At 44.8% G+C, this 20,954-nt stretch overlaps 1 protein-coding gene across 1 annotated transcript in view; it reads right to left on the bottom strand.

Annotated features, from left to right (window-relative positions):
* The window catches only part of OTC (ornithine transcarbamylase), a 134,311-nt gene that overhangs the window by 69,466 nt on the left and 43,891 nt on the right, over nucleotides 1-20,954 (bottom strand). The window contains exon 2 of the mRNA XM_073667294.1: nucleotides 14,315-14,444. Coding sequence (XP_073523395.1) covers nucleotides 14,315-14,444 — 130 coding nt within the window. The remainder of the gene's footprint in view (nucleotides 1-14,314; nucleotides 14,445-20,954) is intronic.

The following is a 20,954-nucleotide window of genomic DNA, read 5'->3' as shown; positions in this document are numbered from 1 at the left end:
TGCATCTGCCATTTGCCCTCTGCATAGAATTGATGGAAATATGAATGCTATCATGTACAAGGATATACTGGAGAATGTAATGCTGCTACATGGTAAAACCAAAGTAGGAAGGAGAGGGAAATTTCAGTAAGACAATGATCCTAAGCACACATCCAATTTAGTAAAAAATTTGTTAGGAAAGAAAAATATTTGCCTGTTGCAATGACCAAGCCAATCACTTGATTTACACCCTATAGAGCACCTTAGGGATGAGTTAGGGCGACAAGCCCTGCCCGTACCCTTAGCAATAAAGATGAATTGTTTGCAGATTTGTAAATGGAATGGAGCAAGATCCCTCAAGATGTCTTGAATACCCTAGTGGTTTCAATGCCCCATCGTTGTAGTACAGTTATTAAAGCAAGAAGTTTTGCTACAAAATACTAAGTTATGGCATTGTAAACAATGAATTACTCTCTATGTTGTGGTCAATAAATGGTATATGCAAAACTTTTGGCAGTCGGTTTTCTTTAATTAAATGACCATGGCTATATTCAAAAGCATTTTGGTTAAAATTAAGGTCTTGCATGATGACAACTTCATGCACTTTCAATTAATCTCCAGGGAAATGGCATCACAGCAACCAGACAGAAGTAATCACACTTTTAAAGAAAATGCAAAACTTTTGGTCGCCACTGTATGTCAGTATTAGAGATGAGCGTTGTTCGACTCGAACTGTTCGTCAATCTCAAATTCGAGCTGTTTTGGGCGGTGTTCGAGCCGTTCGGCGAACACGAACGATTTGAGAAAAATTCGGCTGTTCGAGGTTATGTTCGATAACTGTTCGTGCACCAAAATCATAACTGGATTTTTTCTCAGTAATGATGAAAATGAATGTTAATACGCAGTTTGAGTGTACAGCGGGGCGGGGGGAGGGGCAGGGGATGGATCTCTGCAGGAATAATGAAGATCTCCATTTTTTTTTCTCTTTCCCACATTTACAGTGGGGAGGTGCAATCTGTCAGCCTATCAGCAGCGCACACACGGAGCGAAGTGCTTTTTTTCACACAAGCAAGGGCATGTGTCATTGGCAGTGTATGTCACATGTCCTTGCCCTATAAGACCAAGCCATTTTCCCCGTCGCCACCATTTTCTCACTGCTGCGGCTGCGTGTTAGACGGCACCGCTGTTGCTGTGTGCGCTATACCTTGTTAATTTCAAGCCAATTTTCGCACAAATCTACAGATAGCTTGGGAGTAGGGAATAGTTGTGATTGCAGTCCTTTTAAGGACTAGGTTACAGCATTTCCTATGACTTTTATCAGGCAGGTCTGTGCTCTTAAATAGATAGGTTGTGGGAGTAAAGACTAATTGTAATTGCAGTCCTTTTCAGGACTAAGTTACATCAGTTCCTATCAGTTTTTGCCAGGCAGGTCTGTGCCAGTGCTGTGCAAGTTTTTTTCACAGCATTTGGCTGAATCTAGCAAAGCTAATCCTTTTTGGCCTATTGCAGAGTGTGTTAGTCAGTGGAGTAGCCTATCTGTGTTGCAAGATATACCACCTGTGTATAGAATACCAATTTTTTTTACTGCACCTAGTGAAGGAAAATCTTTTGGGCATAGCATCATTCTATTAGTCCATCTATACTGACCTCCATCAGGTTGCAAATTGAATATAATTTTTTTCTGCATCTAGCTCTGAAAAAATATTTGGGCTTCTAGCAGTGTGTGGGACTTGTTCTATTAGTCCATCTATACTGACCTCCATCAGGTTGCAAACTGAATATAATTTTTTTCTGCATCTACCTCTGAAAAAATATTTGGCCTTCTAGCAGTGTGTGGGACTTGTTCTATTAGTCCATCTATACTGACCTCCATCACGTTGCAAATTCAAAATAATTTTTTGTCTGCATCTAGCTCTGAAAAAATATTTGGCCTTCTAGCAGTGTGTGGGACTTTCTCTATTAGTCCATCTATACTGACCTCCATCAGGTTGCAAATTAAAAATAATTTTTATCTGCATCTACCTCTGAAAAAATATTTGGGCTTCTAGCTGTGTGTGGGACTTGTTCTATTAGTCCATCTATACTGACCTCCATCAGGTTGCAAACTGAATATCATTTTTTTCTGCATCTAGCTCTGAAAAAATATTTGGCCTTCTAGCAGTGTGTGGGACTTTCTCTATTAGTCCATCTATACTGACCTCCATCAGGTTGCAAATTAAAAATAATTTTTATCTGCATCTAGCTCTGAAAAAACATTTGGCCTTCTAGCAGTGTGTGGGACTTTCTCTATTAGTCCGTCTATACTGACCTCCATCAGATTGCAAATTAAAAATAATTTTTTGTCTGCATCTAGCTCTGAAAAAATATTTGGCCTTCTAGCAGTGTGTGGGACTTTCTCTATTAGTCCATCTATACTGACCTCCATCAGGTTGCAAACTGAATATATTTTTTTTCTGCATCTAGCTCTGAAAAAATATTTGGGCTTCTAGCAGTGTGTGAGACTTGTTCTATTAGTCCATCTATACTGACCTCCATCAGGTTGCAAACTGAATATAATTTTTTTCTGCATCTACCTCTGAAAAAATATTTGGCCTTCTAGCAGTGTGTGGGACTTGTTCTATTAGTCCATCTATACTGACCTCCATCACGTTGCAAATTCAAAATAATTTTTTGTCTGCATCTAGCTCTGAAAAAATATTTGGCCTTCTAGCAGTGTGTGGGACTTTCTCTATTAGTCCATCTATACTGACCTCCATCAGGTTGCAAATTAAAAATAATTTTTTGTCTGCATCTAGCTCTGAAAAAATATTTGGCCTTCTAGCAGTGTGTGGGACTTTCTCTATTAGTCCATCTATACTGACCTCCATCAGGTTGCAAACTGAATATATTTTTTTTCTGCATCTACCTCTGACAAAATATTTGGGCTTCTAGCTGTGTGTGGGACTTGTTCTATTAGTCCATCTATACTGACCTCCATCAGGTTGCAAACTGAATATAATTTTTTTTCTGCATCTACCTCTGAAAAAATATTTGGGCTTCTAGCTGTGTGTGGGACTTGTTCTATTAGTCCATCTATACTGACCTCCATCAGGTTGCAAACTGAATACAATTTTTTTCTGCATCTACCTCTGAAAAAATAATTTGGCCTTCTAGCAGTGTGTGGGACTTTCTCTATTAGTCCATCTATACTGACCTCCATCAGGTTGCAAATTAAAAATAATTTTTTGTCTGCATCTAGCTCTGAAAAAATATTAGGCCTTCTAGCAGTGTGTGGGACTTTCTCTATTAGTCCATCTATACTGACCTCCATCAGGTTGCAAACTGAATATAATTTTTTTCTGCATCTAGCTCTGAAAAAATATTTGGCCTTCTAGCAGTGTGTGGGACTTGTTCTATTAGTCCATCTATACTGACCTCCATCAGGTTGCAAACTGAATATAATTTTTTTCTGCATCTACCTCTGAAAAAATATTTGGGCTTCTAGCTGTGTGTGGGACTTGTTCTATTAGTCCATCTATACTGACCTCCATCAGGTTGCAAACTGAATACAGTTTTTTTCTGCATCTACCTCTGAAAAAATATTTGGGCTTCTAGCTGTGTGTGGGACTTGTTCTATTAGTCCATCTATACTGACCTCCATCAGGTTGCAAATTGAATATAATTTTTTTCTGCATCTAACCCAGCCAATAGTTTTGGCCTAATACCACAGTTTGGCCACTCAGCTCTGCTCGGTTCCCATCCATTGTTTTTTTGTGCAAACAACTCCAGAGTTGTGAATTAGTTAACCACCAAAATGAGTGGAAAAAGGCCTGCTGCTGGTGGAAAGGGGAATAGGCGTGTTGGGAAGGGGAAAAAAGGTTGTGTCCGTGGGGTAGGTGTTAAAGCAACAGTAACATCTGCAGAAGAAAGACCATCTTCCAGCCAAACTAAAATGTCTACTTCTTTTAGCGGACAATGTGATAAGATCCCTTTCTTACGGCCACGCCAATCGCTACAAATTACAGATGAGGCACAAAAACAGCAGGTGCTTCAACGAATATCAAGTGTTCCTTTAAGTGGGCTCTCCTCCACATCAACTTCAACATCACAAATACTCCAGTCCTCAAAGGTGTCACCCCAATCGCACTTGCTTCCTCACATCTCCCAAATCTCCAGCTGCCCGTCTGAGTATGAGGTAGAACAGATGGTTGAGTCTGCAGAGCTGTTTACTCATACTATAGCCTGGGAATCAGAGGTCGACTCCAGCCCTTCTGTGAATCCAGACGAGGAAATGATCTGCACTGATGCCCAGAATCTTTATGAGTCGGATCCAGGACCAGAAGCAGAAGGTTCTGACCATAATGTAGACCCTCATTCCCAAACTGTAACTCCTGTTGGTGGAGACAATGAGGAAGACGATGATGAGACTCAAATACCTGATTGGAGCGACAACTTTAGTTTTTTGTCAGGGCAGGAACAGGTTGGCTCTGAGGACGACGGGTGTGATAACGCACAGGGTGATGATGATGAGGTTGGAGATCCCACTTACTGTCAACCCACAGTCAGCCAAGAGATGAGGTCAGCAGAGGAGGTGGAGGAGGATGCTAGTGACGACGAGGTCAGGTTGCGCCTTCCTGGACAGAGACGTAGTACTGGAAGCAAGTCAACAACTGCATCCTCAAACACAACTCTGCCTCTCACCACAAGTCGTGGTGGCTCTTCAGGTCGCATGGGTGCTAAGCCTTGCATAGCCTGGGCATTTTTTCAGATCGATAAAGATGACCCAACTCGTGTTATCTGTAACATTTGTCAGCAAAAGCTAAGTAGAGGCCAAAAAATACATAGTTTGAGTACTTCATGCATGAACCGGCACATGGACATGAAGCATAAGTTGCAGTGGGAAGCTCACTGTGCTACAATGCGGCCTAGCCGGCCGGGCCAACCACCGTCTGCCATATCTTGTGCATCCGCGGCCTCTTCATCCTCTGTGACTGGGGGGACAGCAGTCACACCTGTTTTGGGGCGCAGACCTGCCACCTCTTTACCCGCAACAGCCAGCGTGACTGGCAGGTCATCATTTTCTTTGGAGGTGGTAACACCAGCTGGTGTTGAGCGCTGTCCGACATCGATAGCACCACCTTTGGATCAAGGCAACCTAACATGTCCACCTGCATCTTCCTCACAGACCGGCAGTTTGCCGGGGACACCCTTATCAACCCCGTCTAAGCACAATAGCCAGCCCTCGGTCCCTCAGATGTGGACAAGTAAAAGACCATTTCCTCCTAGCCATGAGAAAGCTAAGAGGTTGAATTTCACCATCTGCAAGCTCTTGGCTACAGAAATGCTGCCTTTCCGCCTGGTGGACACAGAGGATTTTCGAGACCTTATGTCCGTCGCAGTGCCCCAGTACCAGATGCCCAGTCGGCACTACTTCTCAAAGAAAGGTGTGCCTGCGCTCCACCAGCATGTCGCACACAACATCACCGCTTCTTTGAGAAACTCTGTGTGTGACAGGGTGCATTTCACCACAGACACTTGGACGAGTAGGCATGGACAGGGGCGTTACATGTCGCTGACTGGGCACTGGGTAACTATGGTGACAGCAGGACAAGGGGCTGCTGTCCAAGTCTTGCCGTCCCCACGACTTGTGCGTCAATCCTCTTTATCTCAAAGTTCCTCCACTGCTTCTGCCTCCTCAACCTCCTCTCGGTCCTCCACCTGCACCCAAAGCCTGTCTGGTCATGCCACAAGCTTTCTAACTGCGCAGAAGGGATCCTCCACACCTCCTTACTATGCTGGCAGTAGGGCTCAACGTCATCAGGCGGTTTTTACTTTGAAATGTCTGGGAAATGTGAGTCACACAGCTGAGGAGTTGTGGTCAGCTCTGGAGAACCAATTTCATGAATGGTTGTCTCCCCTGGACCTGAAACCAGGGAAGGCCGTGTGCGACAATGCTGCAAACCTGGGTGCGGCCCTTCGCCGCGGCAATGTCACACACGTGCCTTGTATGGCTCACGTGTTGAACCTGGTTGTCCAGCAATTTTTAGCCCACTATCCCGGACTAGATGGCCTTCTGCAGAGGGCACGGTCGCTGTGTGCTCACTTCCGCCGTTCGCATCCCGCAGCTCAGCGACTTACATCTCTACAGAAGTCGTTGGGCCTGCCACTTCACCGGCTAAAATGCGATGTGCCTACCCGGTGGAATTCAACTCTGCACATGTTGCAGCGACTGTGGCAGCACCGACAAGCCCTGGTGCAATACGTTCTGACCTATAGCCTGGGCCAACGAGATCCAGAGGTGGGGCAAATCACGCTGGAGGAGTGGTCTCAGATCAGGGACCTATGCACCCTTCTGCACAGTTTTGAAATGGCGACGAAGATGTTTAGTGCTGACGATGCCATTATCAGCATGACTATTCCGGTGATTTACATGCTGGAGCACATGTTAAACAGAATTCGGAGTCAGGTGGTGGCACAAGAGGAGGTGGAGGAAGTAGAGGAGGAGGAGTTGTATGCGGAAGGGCTAACATCTGCAAGGTCCAGACGGTCGGCAGCATCAAGGCGGCAGGCATGTGAGGGTGGGGGAGATGGTTTTACCAGGGCGCATGGTAGCAGCCAAACTAGTGAGGAAGGTGCAGGAGCCCAGGAAGCAGTGGAGGATGAACTGATGGAAGACTCATCAGATGAGGGAGACCTTGATCACATTTCTGTTGTGCGAGGTTGGGGGGAGAGGACAGAGGAAGGAAGCATGATTGTTACCTCGCCACCAACACAACAGGGACTTGGTGCTCCTGGATGCGCAACACACATGAGTGCCTTCTTGCTGCACTACCTGCAACATGACCCTCGAATTGTGAGAATTAGAAATAATCCTGACTACTGGATTGCCACACTGTTAGATCCCCGGTACAAAAGTAAATTTGCAGAAATTATTCCTGCCATAGAAAGGGATGCACGCATGCAGGAGTATCAGCAGAGACTGTTGCAGAATCTTACATGTGCTTTTCCACAAAACACCAGTAGTGCACGTAGTGAATCTCACAGTTCCAACTTGCCAACCGTGGGACCGTCGAGTGTTCAGCACTCAAACCGTAACAGAACCACAGTATCTGCTGGTAACATCAATTTTGCGGAATCATTTCACCACTTTTTTAGCCCATCCTTTGCAAGGCCACAGGAGACAAGAAGTCTGACACATAGTCAACGCCTAGAGACGATGGTACAGGAGTATCTCCAAGTAAACATTGAAGCCATGACTGTGTCACTGGACCCTTGCTCTTTTTGGGCTTCCACTCTGGATAAATGGCCGGAGCTAGCCACTTACGCCTTGGAGATCTTGTCATGCCCCGCAGCCAGAGTTCTGTCTGAACGTGTGTTCAGCGCTGCTGGTGGTGTGCTGACAGATAAGCGCACGCGGCTCTCCACTGATAATGTAGACAGACTCACGTTCATAAAGATGAACAAATCATGGATCCGAAACGACTTTTCGACCCCTGTGTCATCCTGGGGAGAGTAAACGCTTGATGATTGGTTAAAATCACCTCACCAAACGTTTTAAGCTTTCAAATTACTAATCATGTTTATCTATATCTTGGCTGGAAAATAATTTGGGCTTTGTAGCAGTGTGCAGCACTGATTCTATTAGGCCATCTATAATAAGCTCCACCAGATTTAAAATTACTAATCATGTTTATCTGTATCTTGGCTGGAAAATAATTTGGGCTTTGTAGCAGTGTGCAGTACTGATTCTATTAGGCCATCTATACTAAGCTCCACCAGATTTAAAATTACTAATCATGTTTATCTGTACCTTGGCTGGAAAATAATTTGGGCTTTGCAGCAGTGTGCAGCACTGATTCTATTAGGCCATCTATACTAAGCTCCACCAGATTTAAAATTAATAATAATTTTTAGCTGCATCTAGCCCGGAAAATAATTTTGGGGCTCCGAGATGCGCAAGACACATAAGTGCCTTCTTGCTGCACTACCTGCAACATGACCCTCATATTGTCAGAATTCGAAGTAATCCTGACTACTGGGTTGCCACACTCTTAGATCCCCCAAACTTTTCGATCAACCTTTTCATTTTAATAAAGACCAAAAAAATTGTAATTTTTTAAATTATAAGCATTAGCAGGTTATTAGAAACTGAAATCAAACAGTTTTCAACTCAAAACTTTATTCTAGGTGATGTTACATATGCACATAGGACCCCTTGTTCAAAAGGAGCTTCTGAACTCTCTTGTCCATTGAATTTGTCAGGTTTTGGATGGTTTCTGCTTCAATTGTTTTGCATGAGGACAGAATGCCCTCCCAGAGCTGTTGCTTAGATGTGAACTGCCACCCGCCATCATAGACACTCCTTTTGATGATGCTCCAGAGGTTCTGAATGGGGTAGAGGTCAGGGGAGCATGGGGGTCACACCATAAGTTTGTCCCCTTTTATGCCCATATCAGCCAGAGATGCAGATGTTTTATGTGCAGCATGAGATGGTGCATTATCATGCATAAAAATGATCTTGCTGTGGAATACACGGTTCTTCTTCTTGAACCATGGCAGGAAGTGCTGTTTGAGAAACTCCACATACATTATGGAGTTCATCTTTACCCCTTCAGGGATCCTAAAGGGGCTGACAATGTCTCTCCCCATGATTCCAGCCCAAAACATTACTCCACCTCTTCCTTGTTGGCGCTGTAGCCGTGTTTGCGTGGGGTGTCCATCAACCAGCCATCCTCCACTCCATCCATCTGGACCATCGAGCGCTGCACGGCACTCATCCGTGAACAAAACAGTTTTGAAATCAGTCTTCATGTAATGTTTGGCCCACTGGAGCCGTTTCTGCTTGTGTGAAGTGGATAGAGGAGGTCGACAGGATGGCGTATGCACAGCTGCAAACCTCTGAAGGACTCTGCATCTTGTTGTTCGGGGGATGTTGGAGGCACCAGCAGCTTCAAAAACTTGTCTGCTGCTATGACAAGGCTTTTTTGCCACTGCTCTTTTAATCTGACGTAATTGCCTGTAGGAAAGAGTCCTCAATTTGCCCTTATCAGCACGCACACATGTGTACTGTGAATCAGCTACATACTTCTTGATTGCCAAGACACTTCATCCTGATCATCGCACAATGTTGATTGCAGTCATGCCTTGACCTAAACACTCCACAATTTGTTGCTTCTCAGCAGCCGACACATCCTTTTTCTTTCCCATTTTGGCAGAAAATGTAGGCTGCTTAATAATGTGGGACAGCCTTCTTAAGTAGTCTTGCCTTTCATTGGACACACCTTCCAAACTAAGTAGCACAGGTGTCTGCAATTGCTTACAGTGATATAAAGAGCCCTGACACACATCACCATCAATGAGTTTAACTGACAAACAAACAAATTCTTCCCTTATCACTCCTAAACACTTTTTGCATAATAATTTGGAACACAGTGTACATGTGCTTTTCCACAAAACACCAGTGGTTCACGTAGTGAATCTTACAGTTCTAACTTGCCAACCGTGGTCTGTATGGAGTTGTTCAATAAAGGGCCCAAAATTAAGATAACATAGATGGGAGAGGTCTCTATGAATAGGAATTCCTAAGTATTTGATACCCTGTAAGGGCCAGGCAAAGGGAAAGTTGGACTGGATGGAATCCTGTATGGATTTGGGGAGGGAGACATCAAGGGCCTCAGACTTCGCTGCATTGATTTTAAAATTTGACCATGTAACAAAGTGATCTATTTCAGCCATAACAGCATGGATGGATATATGTGATTGAGTGATATATACTAGGACATCATCAGCAAATAGAGAGCACTTGTACTCGGTGCCTCCCACCTCAATCCACCTAATATTGGGGTTATGGTGAATTGATGAGAGCAGGTGCTCCGTCACTAGGATGTATAAGAGAGGGAACAGAGGACATCCCTGCCTTGTCCCATTGGTGAATGTGAAAGGTGATGAAAATGTTCTGATGCACCCCCTGGGCCTTGGGACACCCGGAGCCGGACCCTTTTTGGTGGATGCTGGTGGTTGTAGTCTCCGTGGCGGCGACCCGGTTCCGTGGCTCAGGGCGGTCAAACCAGTGGCAGAACTATTTATGTGGTTTGATGTTTAAATGTCCGACTACGCCACCCGTGGATTGCGGTCAGAGTGAACCGCCGCTGCAGGGCAGACCGCTGAGGCTGGTGTTGTGGGTGCAGCAGAGCGTAGCATAACTCCCCACGGGAGGAGTATAGCCTCAGGGCAGTGTATGCGGAGGATGGGGGTGATGGTGCAGGGCAGCAGCAGTAACGACACGGAGTCAGTGATGCAGTCCAGGGCCTTTACTCACAGTTCTTATTATCCAGACCACATCTGCAGGTAACGGCTGCCCACGTCGTACTGTGCTCACCAGGTGAGGGGCTCAGACAACTCCCAGATAACTTTGGAGCGCTTCACAGGACCCCCTTTGTGTGTCCTTTGTCTGGCCTTTCTTACCAACCCTTCTGTCCGGCTGCCTCGGGCCTCCTCTTGGTAAACTTGGCGCCAGTTTCCCTGACCCTATGTGGTGCCTTCCTAGCGGGTGTAGCGAGGGGCTGCGCCACATAAAATGTCACAGCCTCCGGTTTCTAGCTGAGGGTCGTTTCCTGCCTCCACTAGTTTCGGGGACCGGTCTCCCCCTTTGGCCTGACCCCTCCACGCAGGTGGATTCGGGCGTGCGGTGGCGACTCGCCCATCCGCACCCCTGGGATCCCTTCGTTCCTCGTTCCTGGAGCCTTCTCCGCTCCTCTTCCTTCCTTCTCCCTCTTCCAGGCCTGGGCCTCTGTTACTAGGCCCGCCTCCGGAGCAGAGCTCATGCAGAGCCCCTGCTCCCTGTCACTTCTGCTCAGAGTTCTCTGCACTGAACTAAGATGGTGCCCACCTTTTATACTCCCTTCTCAATGCACCCAGGAACTGCTTCCTCCCTGCTCCTGCACTACAGGGTTCCCCTTCCTCAGTGTTCCCTCCCCCCACTCCAGCCAGGGACAGGGACTGTCGTGCCCATCTCAGGGGCATATTGGTCGCCCTGCCCCACGGCAATGTGGTGTAATGCATGCAGGTGTCGGGTCTTGATCCACACTCCATCCTTACCTGAGAGTGAGATATCACACCTCTGGGTGAGGTGCAATACCTCTGTAGCAACCGAGCCCTCAGGGTGCTACAGTTCCATTTATCTTCAGCCTAGGTGACGTATTGCGATACAGGGCCGTGATTTTGGCTATAAAAGAGTCCCCTAGACCCCTACCCCAAGCTTTTTAAGAGAATCATATATGGCGTGCCAGGAGACTCTATGGAATGCTTTCTCAGCATCCAACGAGAGTATTTAATTACAAATTTTTAACTGCATCTAGCCCAGGAAATACTTTGTGCCTAGTAGCAGTGTCTGCTAGTCAGCGGATTATCCCAGCTGTTAATCAAGCTACACCACCTGTAGTTTGGACACTTAATTTTTTCAAAGGAAATGCTTCGGGACCACGGGATACTCAGTGAAGAGCATCAGGAGGCACCCCAAGGCATAGGGGCTGGGACTGGCAGTAGGATGCCTTGCGGTGGACAGCCGAGCTCGATCCTTATAAAAGCTCTTTAACTGCAGCAGCTTTAGTGGACGCTACTGGAGCTGGAATTACGCGGCTGCTGGCATGAGACTTGCCCTCCAATAGATCCTTGTAAATGGATTTAAAGTGTATTCATTCAAATTAGAGAGACAATTTAAATTAAAAAGCTTAGAGCTGCCTCCACCAGAGGGGGGGCTCGCTCGACCCACCAGCGGACAGGCACCAGTATTGGGAGAGGGGGGCTGGCCGTCAGGGTTCACCGCGGCTCTGGCACAAACCCGGCAACACGGAGGTGGCACGGGCAGGAGCGGACTGAACGTGTCGGCTTCTCACTTTTTGGATTTTAGAAGGGCATGACATGCCTATATCTGTGTCTCCCCCTCCTTTTACTCCTCCACCTCTTTTCTTTTCGCATGACTATATGTACTTGTCACTTTTCCATGTGTTAGTTGTGTCTTCTGAGCAGTTTGTCAGCTTTTGGACTCCTTTGAAGGTGTTTTCTATGTGTTTCTATGTGTTTTTGTTTGCCTGCCATTGGTTTTAACGGTGTTCGAAGGTGTTCGACGAACAGTTCGACGAACAGTTCAGCGAACACATGGGTGTTCGACGAACCGAACTCGAACACTACGGGGGTGGCTCAACACTAGTCAGTATACCTTTATTCGTTGCTGTATGAAATTACATACATGGTCCCGATTCACCATTTCCTTTTTTTATTAAATTATGTTTATTTTTGTCTTGTTGTATTTATTGCATTTTTTTGTGCCAAATTCTTCAAAAATGTCGCAAGTGGATTCAAGAAAATAAAAAAATCTAATTTTTTATGTCTTTTTCCTTTTTTGTGCCTTTTTAGACTAGAAATCTTTTGGAATGTCACATGTAAATCTTCTACTTCCCAAAGTATAATTGGGAAAAAATTCTCACTTCGCTATGGAAAACAACACCCCCTTTATGAAACAAAAACAGAGACAAACACAAGTAATGTTAACTTAAAAAAAACAGGCGCAAATGAGATAATAAGTAAGACACAAACATAAAAATTACTATTAGGGCGACCTAATAGTTCATACGACCGTATTTTTGGTCCGAGTGCTGTCCGTGGACAAAACGGAGAGCACTAGGAACAAGGTTATTCAGTGGGGCAGTGCAGATGACTGATTTTTTTCACTGAATAAATCTGCTTGTCAAAAAAAAAAAAATTGCAGCATGCACAAGTTTCTTCTGTAAATTGGTTGTGACTCACCCATTCAAGTCTATGGATGCGTAAAAAAAATTGGATGCCATAGAGAGACACAGTACATCATCCGATTTGTATGGATACATTGCAATTCTGTAGCATGGGAAACTATAAACAGTCTTGTAAATGATTAATAGCTGCTGCTGTAAAAAAAAATTGCATTGCACATGGGTGACATCTGAGAAAAAAAAGTCACAATTTTTTGGTTGAAACTCTGATTTTTTATATGCTTGTGTGAACCTACCCTCAGAACTATTTTTACTTCATAAAAAAGGTACAAAGACTGTGATGAATCCAGGCCCATAAGGTTTTGCTTTTATTTTTTTTTTTACAAAGGGAACCTATACATCCTGTGAAGGACACTGCAAAAAAACAGTATAAAAAGCCTCATACTGCCATTTACATTTTAGACTGGAGTCACCTGGTAACTTGTCATCCGTTGACCTGATTGATAAGCAAACATGTGACCCAGCACTCAGCCCTTGCCAAACCTTTTTGATTTCAACACCTTCATGTATTTCTTAATTGCAAAAATAATTAACCCATGTCATGCTCTGGGTTAATGACCTCAACTGCTCTCCAAAAAGTGTTTGTTTTTTAATCCATGTATTTTTTTATTTTTTTTTCAATCCTGTAGATTTTGCAGCATTTTTCAGTTATTTATGGCAAAACAGCAGCCAGATGATGAATGTGGCAAGAAAATGTCAGTGCCAATAGAAAAATGTGAAGCACACTACAAACTCCATTTTTGCTTTTGTTTCACACTATTGGTATGTTTTTGTGTGCCTAAGTAGTAGTTTTTACATGTCTGACCAACCCCCTCAAACTGGACCTATTTCCAAACTAAAAAACCCCATCTTTTTAAGCACTTCCTGACCGCTGCCCACATGATAATCCCGAGATCTTGAGAAAACCCTTTCATTAGGGAGTGGGTCGTTGAGATGGATCATCTGTACTGAATTGAGACATTGATGACAGACGACCATGTCAGGACCTATCAAGTTGGTCTTACCCTGGGAATCCTGTAAGAGTGGACCACTTTTTCACGGATTATGGTGAATTATGTACTCTGTTCTTTATGGGGTAATTTGTTAGGGTATATGGCAAATTATAAGTTCAAAAAATGAAGAAAAAAAATGCCGGTGGCACAGACGCCAAGGAAGAAGAAAAGACCTCCAAGAAGAAGTCAGAAAAAGCACTTCAGTAAAAACACTGTAGGAGTTTTCCCAAAGCATCTGTCCACTGCTCTAAAAACCATGCTGGTACGCTGGCCCTGGTGTGATTGCCATCCCTGCAACTATTGCAGCTACGCCCTTGGGTGGCACACAGGATTTTCTGGAGCATGTCTTTAGACTGCTCTGCAATGCTCCATTGGTGAACAACCATAAGAATTTGCACTAAATAAAAAGTCCCATATATCTGGACAAAAAAATGGCATACTCTGGGGATCAGTAGGAATAAAATAAATGCAAAAACTGTCCACTTTTTAACTTTACAATGTACATAATATGTCACGTGAGCAGAGTTTAATACAACACATTCATGATTTTCTTCTCACCTCTCCTTTTTGTTTTATCCTGTGTTTCAAATCTGCTGATACCCACAGAAAATGCTTTATTTCTTCAGCATTGAAGTTTTTCAGTGTTAAAAGATCACAACCTTTCAACTGTAGATTACTATGAGAAGACCTGTAAGTGAAGAAGAACATGCCATGGTCACACCATGTTTTGGGCAATGTATTCATGTAACAGTTACTTAAAATATTTACACATATACAGTATATGGAATCAAGGAGTAAAGAAACGAGTGGCAAACCTTAGGTTCCTCAAAATTCCCCCTTTTACTCTGAGGCCATCTTTACACACTCTTGGCATTCTCTCAAGCAGCTTCATCAGGTAGTCACATGGAATGGCTTTCAAAGAACAGGTATGCCTTATCAAGAATTCCTTTGTGGGATCACCGGTAGTGAGAAAGTGTATGCGACCATCAGATGTGTTTTGCAGGGTAGTGTTGGTACACAGTTCCAAACAATGCTGAGCCCTATTCCACATCTATTTTAAGGCGAAATATGGCAAGAGCCACTCAACTAAGTAAATAAGTAAAAAAAGCAATAGTCCACCACTACTTTCAAACATGAACGTTAGTCAATCTGGAAAATTGACAGAACCTTGAAGACATCTTCAAGCACTGTTATGAAAGCCATGAATTGCTATGATGAAACTGGCTTTCATGAGGATTGCCCCAAGAAAGGAAGACCAAGAATTATTTCTGCTGTAGAGGTAAGTGTTATGCGCTTTGCAGAGGGACCCAGCAAGACTAGCACCAAACCAGCAAAGGCGCAGCCACAGATGCACTTGGCACCAGCTGCCCAGCTAGGCAAGCCTTTGAGGGACAGGAATACTCTTCACCCAGCTCTCAGTAAATGGAAGGGGGACTAACGCAGACCCCTTCCCAGGCCCACTGTCGCCGGACAGCTGATGTCTGGTGACGCGGTTGGCGCCTAGTCAAGAACCAGGTGAGTACCTCTGCAAGAGCCCCAGGAAGAGAAACCAGAAGAGAAAATGAGAAAACCTCTGAAAAGATAGCAACACTAATGCTAGCACCACTCACCACCACAGCACAGGAACTAAATGAACAGCAAAGCACTGAGCAGGGAGCAGGATTAAATAGCCCGCCTAACGATCAGGTGTTCAATACCTCCCAATCATCCCCAGACAGCCACTCACTGCTGGCCTGCACAGCAGAATGAACACAATTCCACCACTGCTTAGTGCCAGACAAAGCAGCGTTCTGCGTTGTGTGGCAACTAGGGAAATCAGTGAGAGAGACGGAGTCCCACGTCCTCACACATTCTACAACACTAGAAAGCGATGCTCCATAACCTTGGGAAAGTCTCCGTGCACGCATAGTAGTTCCGCCTCCAGGGTCAGGACAATGGTGACGCCTGTGAATGGAGTAGCATAGCACCGGACTGCTCCATTCCCAGGTGGGAGCACAGAACCACGATTCCTAACCGTAAGTTCATCAGAGTTGCCAACCTCAGAAACTGAAATTTGACAGCATCTTAGATAACAGCTCTCATAAATGCACAGACATCAACACATTTTTCTTTGCTCCTTGTTTCCATATGTGTGCCTTCGTAGTTTTGCAGTCTTCAGCTTAAATCTATAGTGTGCACATTCCAACAAGAAAAAAAATTGCATGAACAAGTGTGTCCAAACTTTTGACCGGTACTGTATAGCTATGCATAATATATTATATACAGGGGTGGATTAAGAGTAGCAAGGGCCCCAGGCAGTTTAGAAGGCATGCCTCCCCGCACACACACACACCTGATGTATCACGTGATAGATCATGTGATAGTTAACGTGAAATTAATTTGGCACAATATTAATATATTATAATCATTTTTTTACATTAATTGTATGACTTAATATTGAGCACAATTAAGTATGCTGACATCCCCTATATACAGTATGAGACCCTACATAAAATATGAGCTGCCACATAAGCCTCCTATACACAGCAGGAGGCCGCACGTAGCCATCTATACACAGCAGGAGGCCGCACGTAGCCATCTATACACAGCAGGGGGCCGCACGTAGCCATCTATACACAGCAGGAGGCCGCACGTAGCCATCTATACACAGCAGGAGGCCGCACGTAGCCATCTATACACAGCAGGGGGCCGCACGTAGCCATCTATACACAGCAGGAGGCCGCACGTAACCATCTATACACAGCGGGAGGCCGCACGTAGCCATCTATACACAGCAGGAGGCCGCACAGCACCATCTATACACCGTGGGAGGAGGCCGCACGTGGCCATCTATACACAGCGGGAGGAGGCCGCACGTAGCCATCTATGCACAGTGGGAGGCCGCACGTAGCCATCTATAAACAGCGGGAGCCTGCACGTAGCCATCTATGCACAGCGGGAGGCCGCACGTAGCCATCTATACACAGCATGAGGCTGCACGTAGCCATCTATACACAGTGGGAGGAGGCCGCACGGTGCCCCCCAGATACAGCGGGAGGAGGCCGCATGGTACCCCCCAAATACAGCGGGAGGAGGCCGCATGGTGCCCCCCAGATACAGCGGGATATAGCAGTCACACACACACAATCATATCCAGACATATACATACACGCATAAACACATTTGAAACACATACATATAAACAGACATCACACAATGATATCTGCCTGCACACACACTCACTCACTCACCATCCCCCGGCTCGTCTCCAGTAGTCCAGCTCCTCTCCGGTGCAGCAGTGCAGGGCGCACTGCATGACGTCATGCTAGCAGACACGGCCGCACACAGGGCCCTGGCCATCTGCTGGGGGAGCGGTCCGGGGGCCCCCCCGCCTCTGCATGAAGGTGTGTGCCGCATTGGCGCCGGCGCCGCTCATATTATAATGAGGGCAATCTGGCCATGGGCCCCCTTGAGGGCCGGGCCCCGGGCGGTAGCCAAGATTGCCCTCATTATAATCCGCCTATGATTATATATATATATATATATATATATATATATATATATATACACACACACACATATACATGAATGATTCTGGTATTGGGAAGCTACATTTCATTGTTTGATTTATCTTGGTCTCATCACTCCAGATTATAGTCTTCATTTCTCCCAGTACTCTTCATATTTTTCAGCATTCATGGATGATATCCATATATTCCATTCCTCTTCAGTGTGCGCCTTATTGTCTCACGGAAAATACTCACCTGGTTTGGCTTTCTACATTTTTAGCTAACCGCAATGAACTTACATGTCGATTTTATTAACCCTTGTCATCAGAAGATGCTTCTGTTTAGGTGTTAATTTCCGTTGTCGGCCAAGACATCTGTTTGAGATGGTTACTGTTCCATCTCTATTAAATTTTTGGATCACTTTTGCTACAGTATTCTGACTGCTAAGAAATTGTTTTCTTTCTCAGGTCTTGCTACATTTCTCTTCCATGTGATGCCATTGCTGACAGCATGACATGGGAAGAGGTTTTCTTTGTTAAAGTAATACCCTTTTATAGTCAACTGTCCACTGAACACTTGTATAATCAATAATTAGACTTACCTGTGGTTGAATTCTTGTTAATTGGAATTCTATTGTATAAACTTTAGCTTTGATCCTAAGACTTTCATTGGAGTGTACTCATTTTTGCAACCTAGTTATGAATGATATTGTTAGGAAAATTATTATTTTTGGGTATGCAAAATAACATACAGTGGGTAAGGAAAGTATTCAGACCCCTTTAAATTTTTCACTCTTTGTTTCATTGCAGACATTTGGTAAATTCTAAAAAGTTAATTTTTTTTTCTCATTAATACACTCTCCACCCCATGTTGACTGAAAAAAAACAGAAATGTAGAAATTTTTGCAAATTTATTAAAAAAGAAAAACTGAAATATCACATGGTCAAGTATTCAGACCCTTTGCTCAGTATTGAGTAGAAGCACCCTTTTGAGCTAGTACAGCCATGAGTCTTCTTGGGAATGATGCAACAAGCTTTTCACACCTGGATTTTGGGATCCTCTGCCATTCTTCCTTGCAGATCATCTCCGGTTCCGTCAGGTTGGATGGTGAACGTTGGTGGACAGCCATTTTCAGGTCTCTCCAGAGATGCTCAATTGGGTTTAGGTCAGGGCTCTGGCTGGGCCAGCCAAGAATGGTCACAGATTTGTTCTGAAGCCACTCCTTTGTTATTTTAGCTGTGTGCATACTTTCTGCAGGAAAGCGCTGCAGGAGAGAGGAGGTGAGTATGAGTGTTTATTTTTTTTCTGTGAAGTGTGATGGGATCAAGTGGTGCCAAGCATACGAGGATGAGGGGGGCCATATATACAGGGATGAAGGGTGCCATACATACCAGGAGCCGCGCTGCAGCTACAGTGTGGGCTATTAAGGAAAATGAATATTCACTGCTCCCCACGCCCATATTCAGCAGTGAATATTAATTTCTTTTAGTAGCGGGCACAGTGTAGGCTGCTGCAGGCAGCTGCTGCCTCCTGTGCACAGCTACTCAGCCACTGTCGCTTCCCCTACATCCCCCCACCACCCGCAGCCACAATATTTATGTTCATCGGACTATAAGACGCACCCCTCAAAAGATTTTTCTGTATTTTCATGACTTTGAAAATTGTACATTCACACTCGTTTTTCTTTACTTAGCTGCTTTTTTCTTGCCATAACACAAATTCTAACAGTCTATTCAGTAGGACTATCAGCTGTGTATCCACCTGACTTCTGCGCAACACAACTGATGGTCCCAACCCCATTTATAAGGCAAGAAATCCCACTTATTAAACCTGACAGGGCACACCTGTGAAGTGAAAACCATTTCCGGTGACTACATCTTGAAGCTCATCAAGAGAATGCCAAGAGTGTGCAAAGCAGTCATCAAAGCAAAAGGTGGCTACTTTGAAGAACCTAGAATATAAGACATATTTTCACTTGTTTCCCACTTTTTTGTTAAGTATATAATTCCACATGTGTTAATTCATAGTTTTGATGCCTTCCGCGTGAATGTACAATTTTCAAAGTCATGAAAATCCAGAAAAATCTTTAAATGAGGTGTGTCCAAACTTTTGGTCTGTACTGTATATAATATATATATATATATATATATATATATATATATATATATATATATATATATATATATAGTAAGCTGTCAAAAAGTCTCATTTGTCTGTGTGGTAGTTCGCTCACTCAGCTGCACACGGAGGTAGACACAGGTACGCTGTCTCTTTCAAATTTCATGTTGGTTTATTAAAGTGCAGCATAAACCAACATTAAGTCCATAAAAGAAAAACACAGCCCTCTGGGCAAAAACAGGAAAACCAAAACAAAATGGCAACACAAAGCACAATCCTTGTGGTAGCAGGGATCCGCCTGCTCAAAGTTTAACAACTCCACCTGGTTCAGGCCAGCTCAACACAAACATGTCTGGAGTTTGCCTCCCCAGACTCACTGAACATTGCATACCTCAGTAGGCCGAGTATTTAAACCCCAGACCACACCTTGGGGTGGACATATGGTGAATGGCCTCCTGCCCACACTATGGCCATTCACAAAAAAACAAGCCCTTTTACATATGGCTGATTAACCCTCTCAGAACATATCATGCAGGAGAATATTTCCAGGTTTCACATCACTGAAGCTAATAGCCTTAGTGAAACATATCTCCCCTCCTTCACTCTGCCAGTGACTTTGTCACATATCCTCCACTCTGCCCATAGCCGGGGGTTTTGGCACCTTCACTCGCTGAGCAGGGAAGCCTGGACAGGGCATTTGCATTACTATGTAGTTTCCCTGGCCTGTGCTCCACATGAATATTAAAGTCCTGGAGTGCTAGAAACCACCTAGTCACCCGGGCATTCTTCCCCTTCATTTCCCTCATCCATCTCTGGGGAGCATGATCTGATACTAGCCTGAACTTTCGGCCTAACAGATAGTATCTCAGGGTGTCAACTGCCCACTTGACGGCCAAGCACTCTTTTTCTATGATGGTGTAGTTCTTCTCACGGGCAGAGAGTTTCCTGTTTAGATACAGGATGGCATGTTCCTCCCCGTTCACTTCTTGGGACAACACGGCTCCCAACGCGACCTCCGAGGCATCTGTCTGGACCACAAACTCCTTATTGAAGATAGAAGCAATCAAGACCGGCTGCTAACACAGGTCAAGCTTTAATTCCTGGAATGATCCCTCTGCATCAGCTGACCATTTGGCCATCGTCGCCTTTGTCCCTTTAAGCAGGTCGGTCAGTGGTGCGACTATCATGGCGAAATTTGGAATAAATCGACAATAGTACCCCACAATTCCCAGAAACGCCCGAACCTATTTCTTGGAGGCTGGTTGCAGCCTATTTTGGATAGCCTCTACCTTATTCACTTGCGGCTTGATTTTGCCTCTTCCGATGATGTAGCCCAAGTAATTCGTCTCTTCTTTTCCCATGGCGCACTTCTTTAGGTTTATTGTAAACCCAGCCTTCCTCAGCGCATCTAGTACCGCCTGGACCTTCGGCAGGTGACTTCCTCAATTTGGGCTGAAGATCACAATGTTATCCAGGTAAGCTGTGGTATACTTTTTATGAGTGGCTGCGATCCAGTCCATGGCCCTCTGGAAGGTGGCTGGGGCTCCCTGCAGACCGAACGGCATCCTGGTGCACTGAAAGCACCCATCAGG

Source organism: Phyllobates terribilis, unplaced genomic scaffold (genome assembly GCF_046119375.1).
Source record: "Phyllobates terribilis strain yellow unplaced genomic scaffold, ASM4611937v1 Scaffold_2__4_contigs__length_985480577, whole genome shotgun sequence".
NCBI lineage: Eukaryota > Metazoa > Chordata > Amphibia > Anura > Dendrobatidae > Phyllobates > Phyllobates terribilis.
Note: the sequence above shows the minus strand (reverse complement) of the source record. Positions and strands in the feature narration are given on the sequence as shown.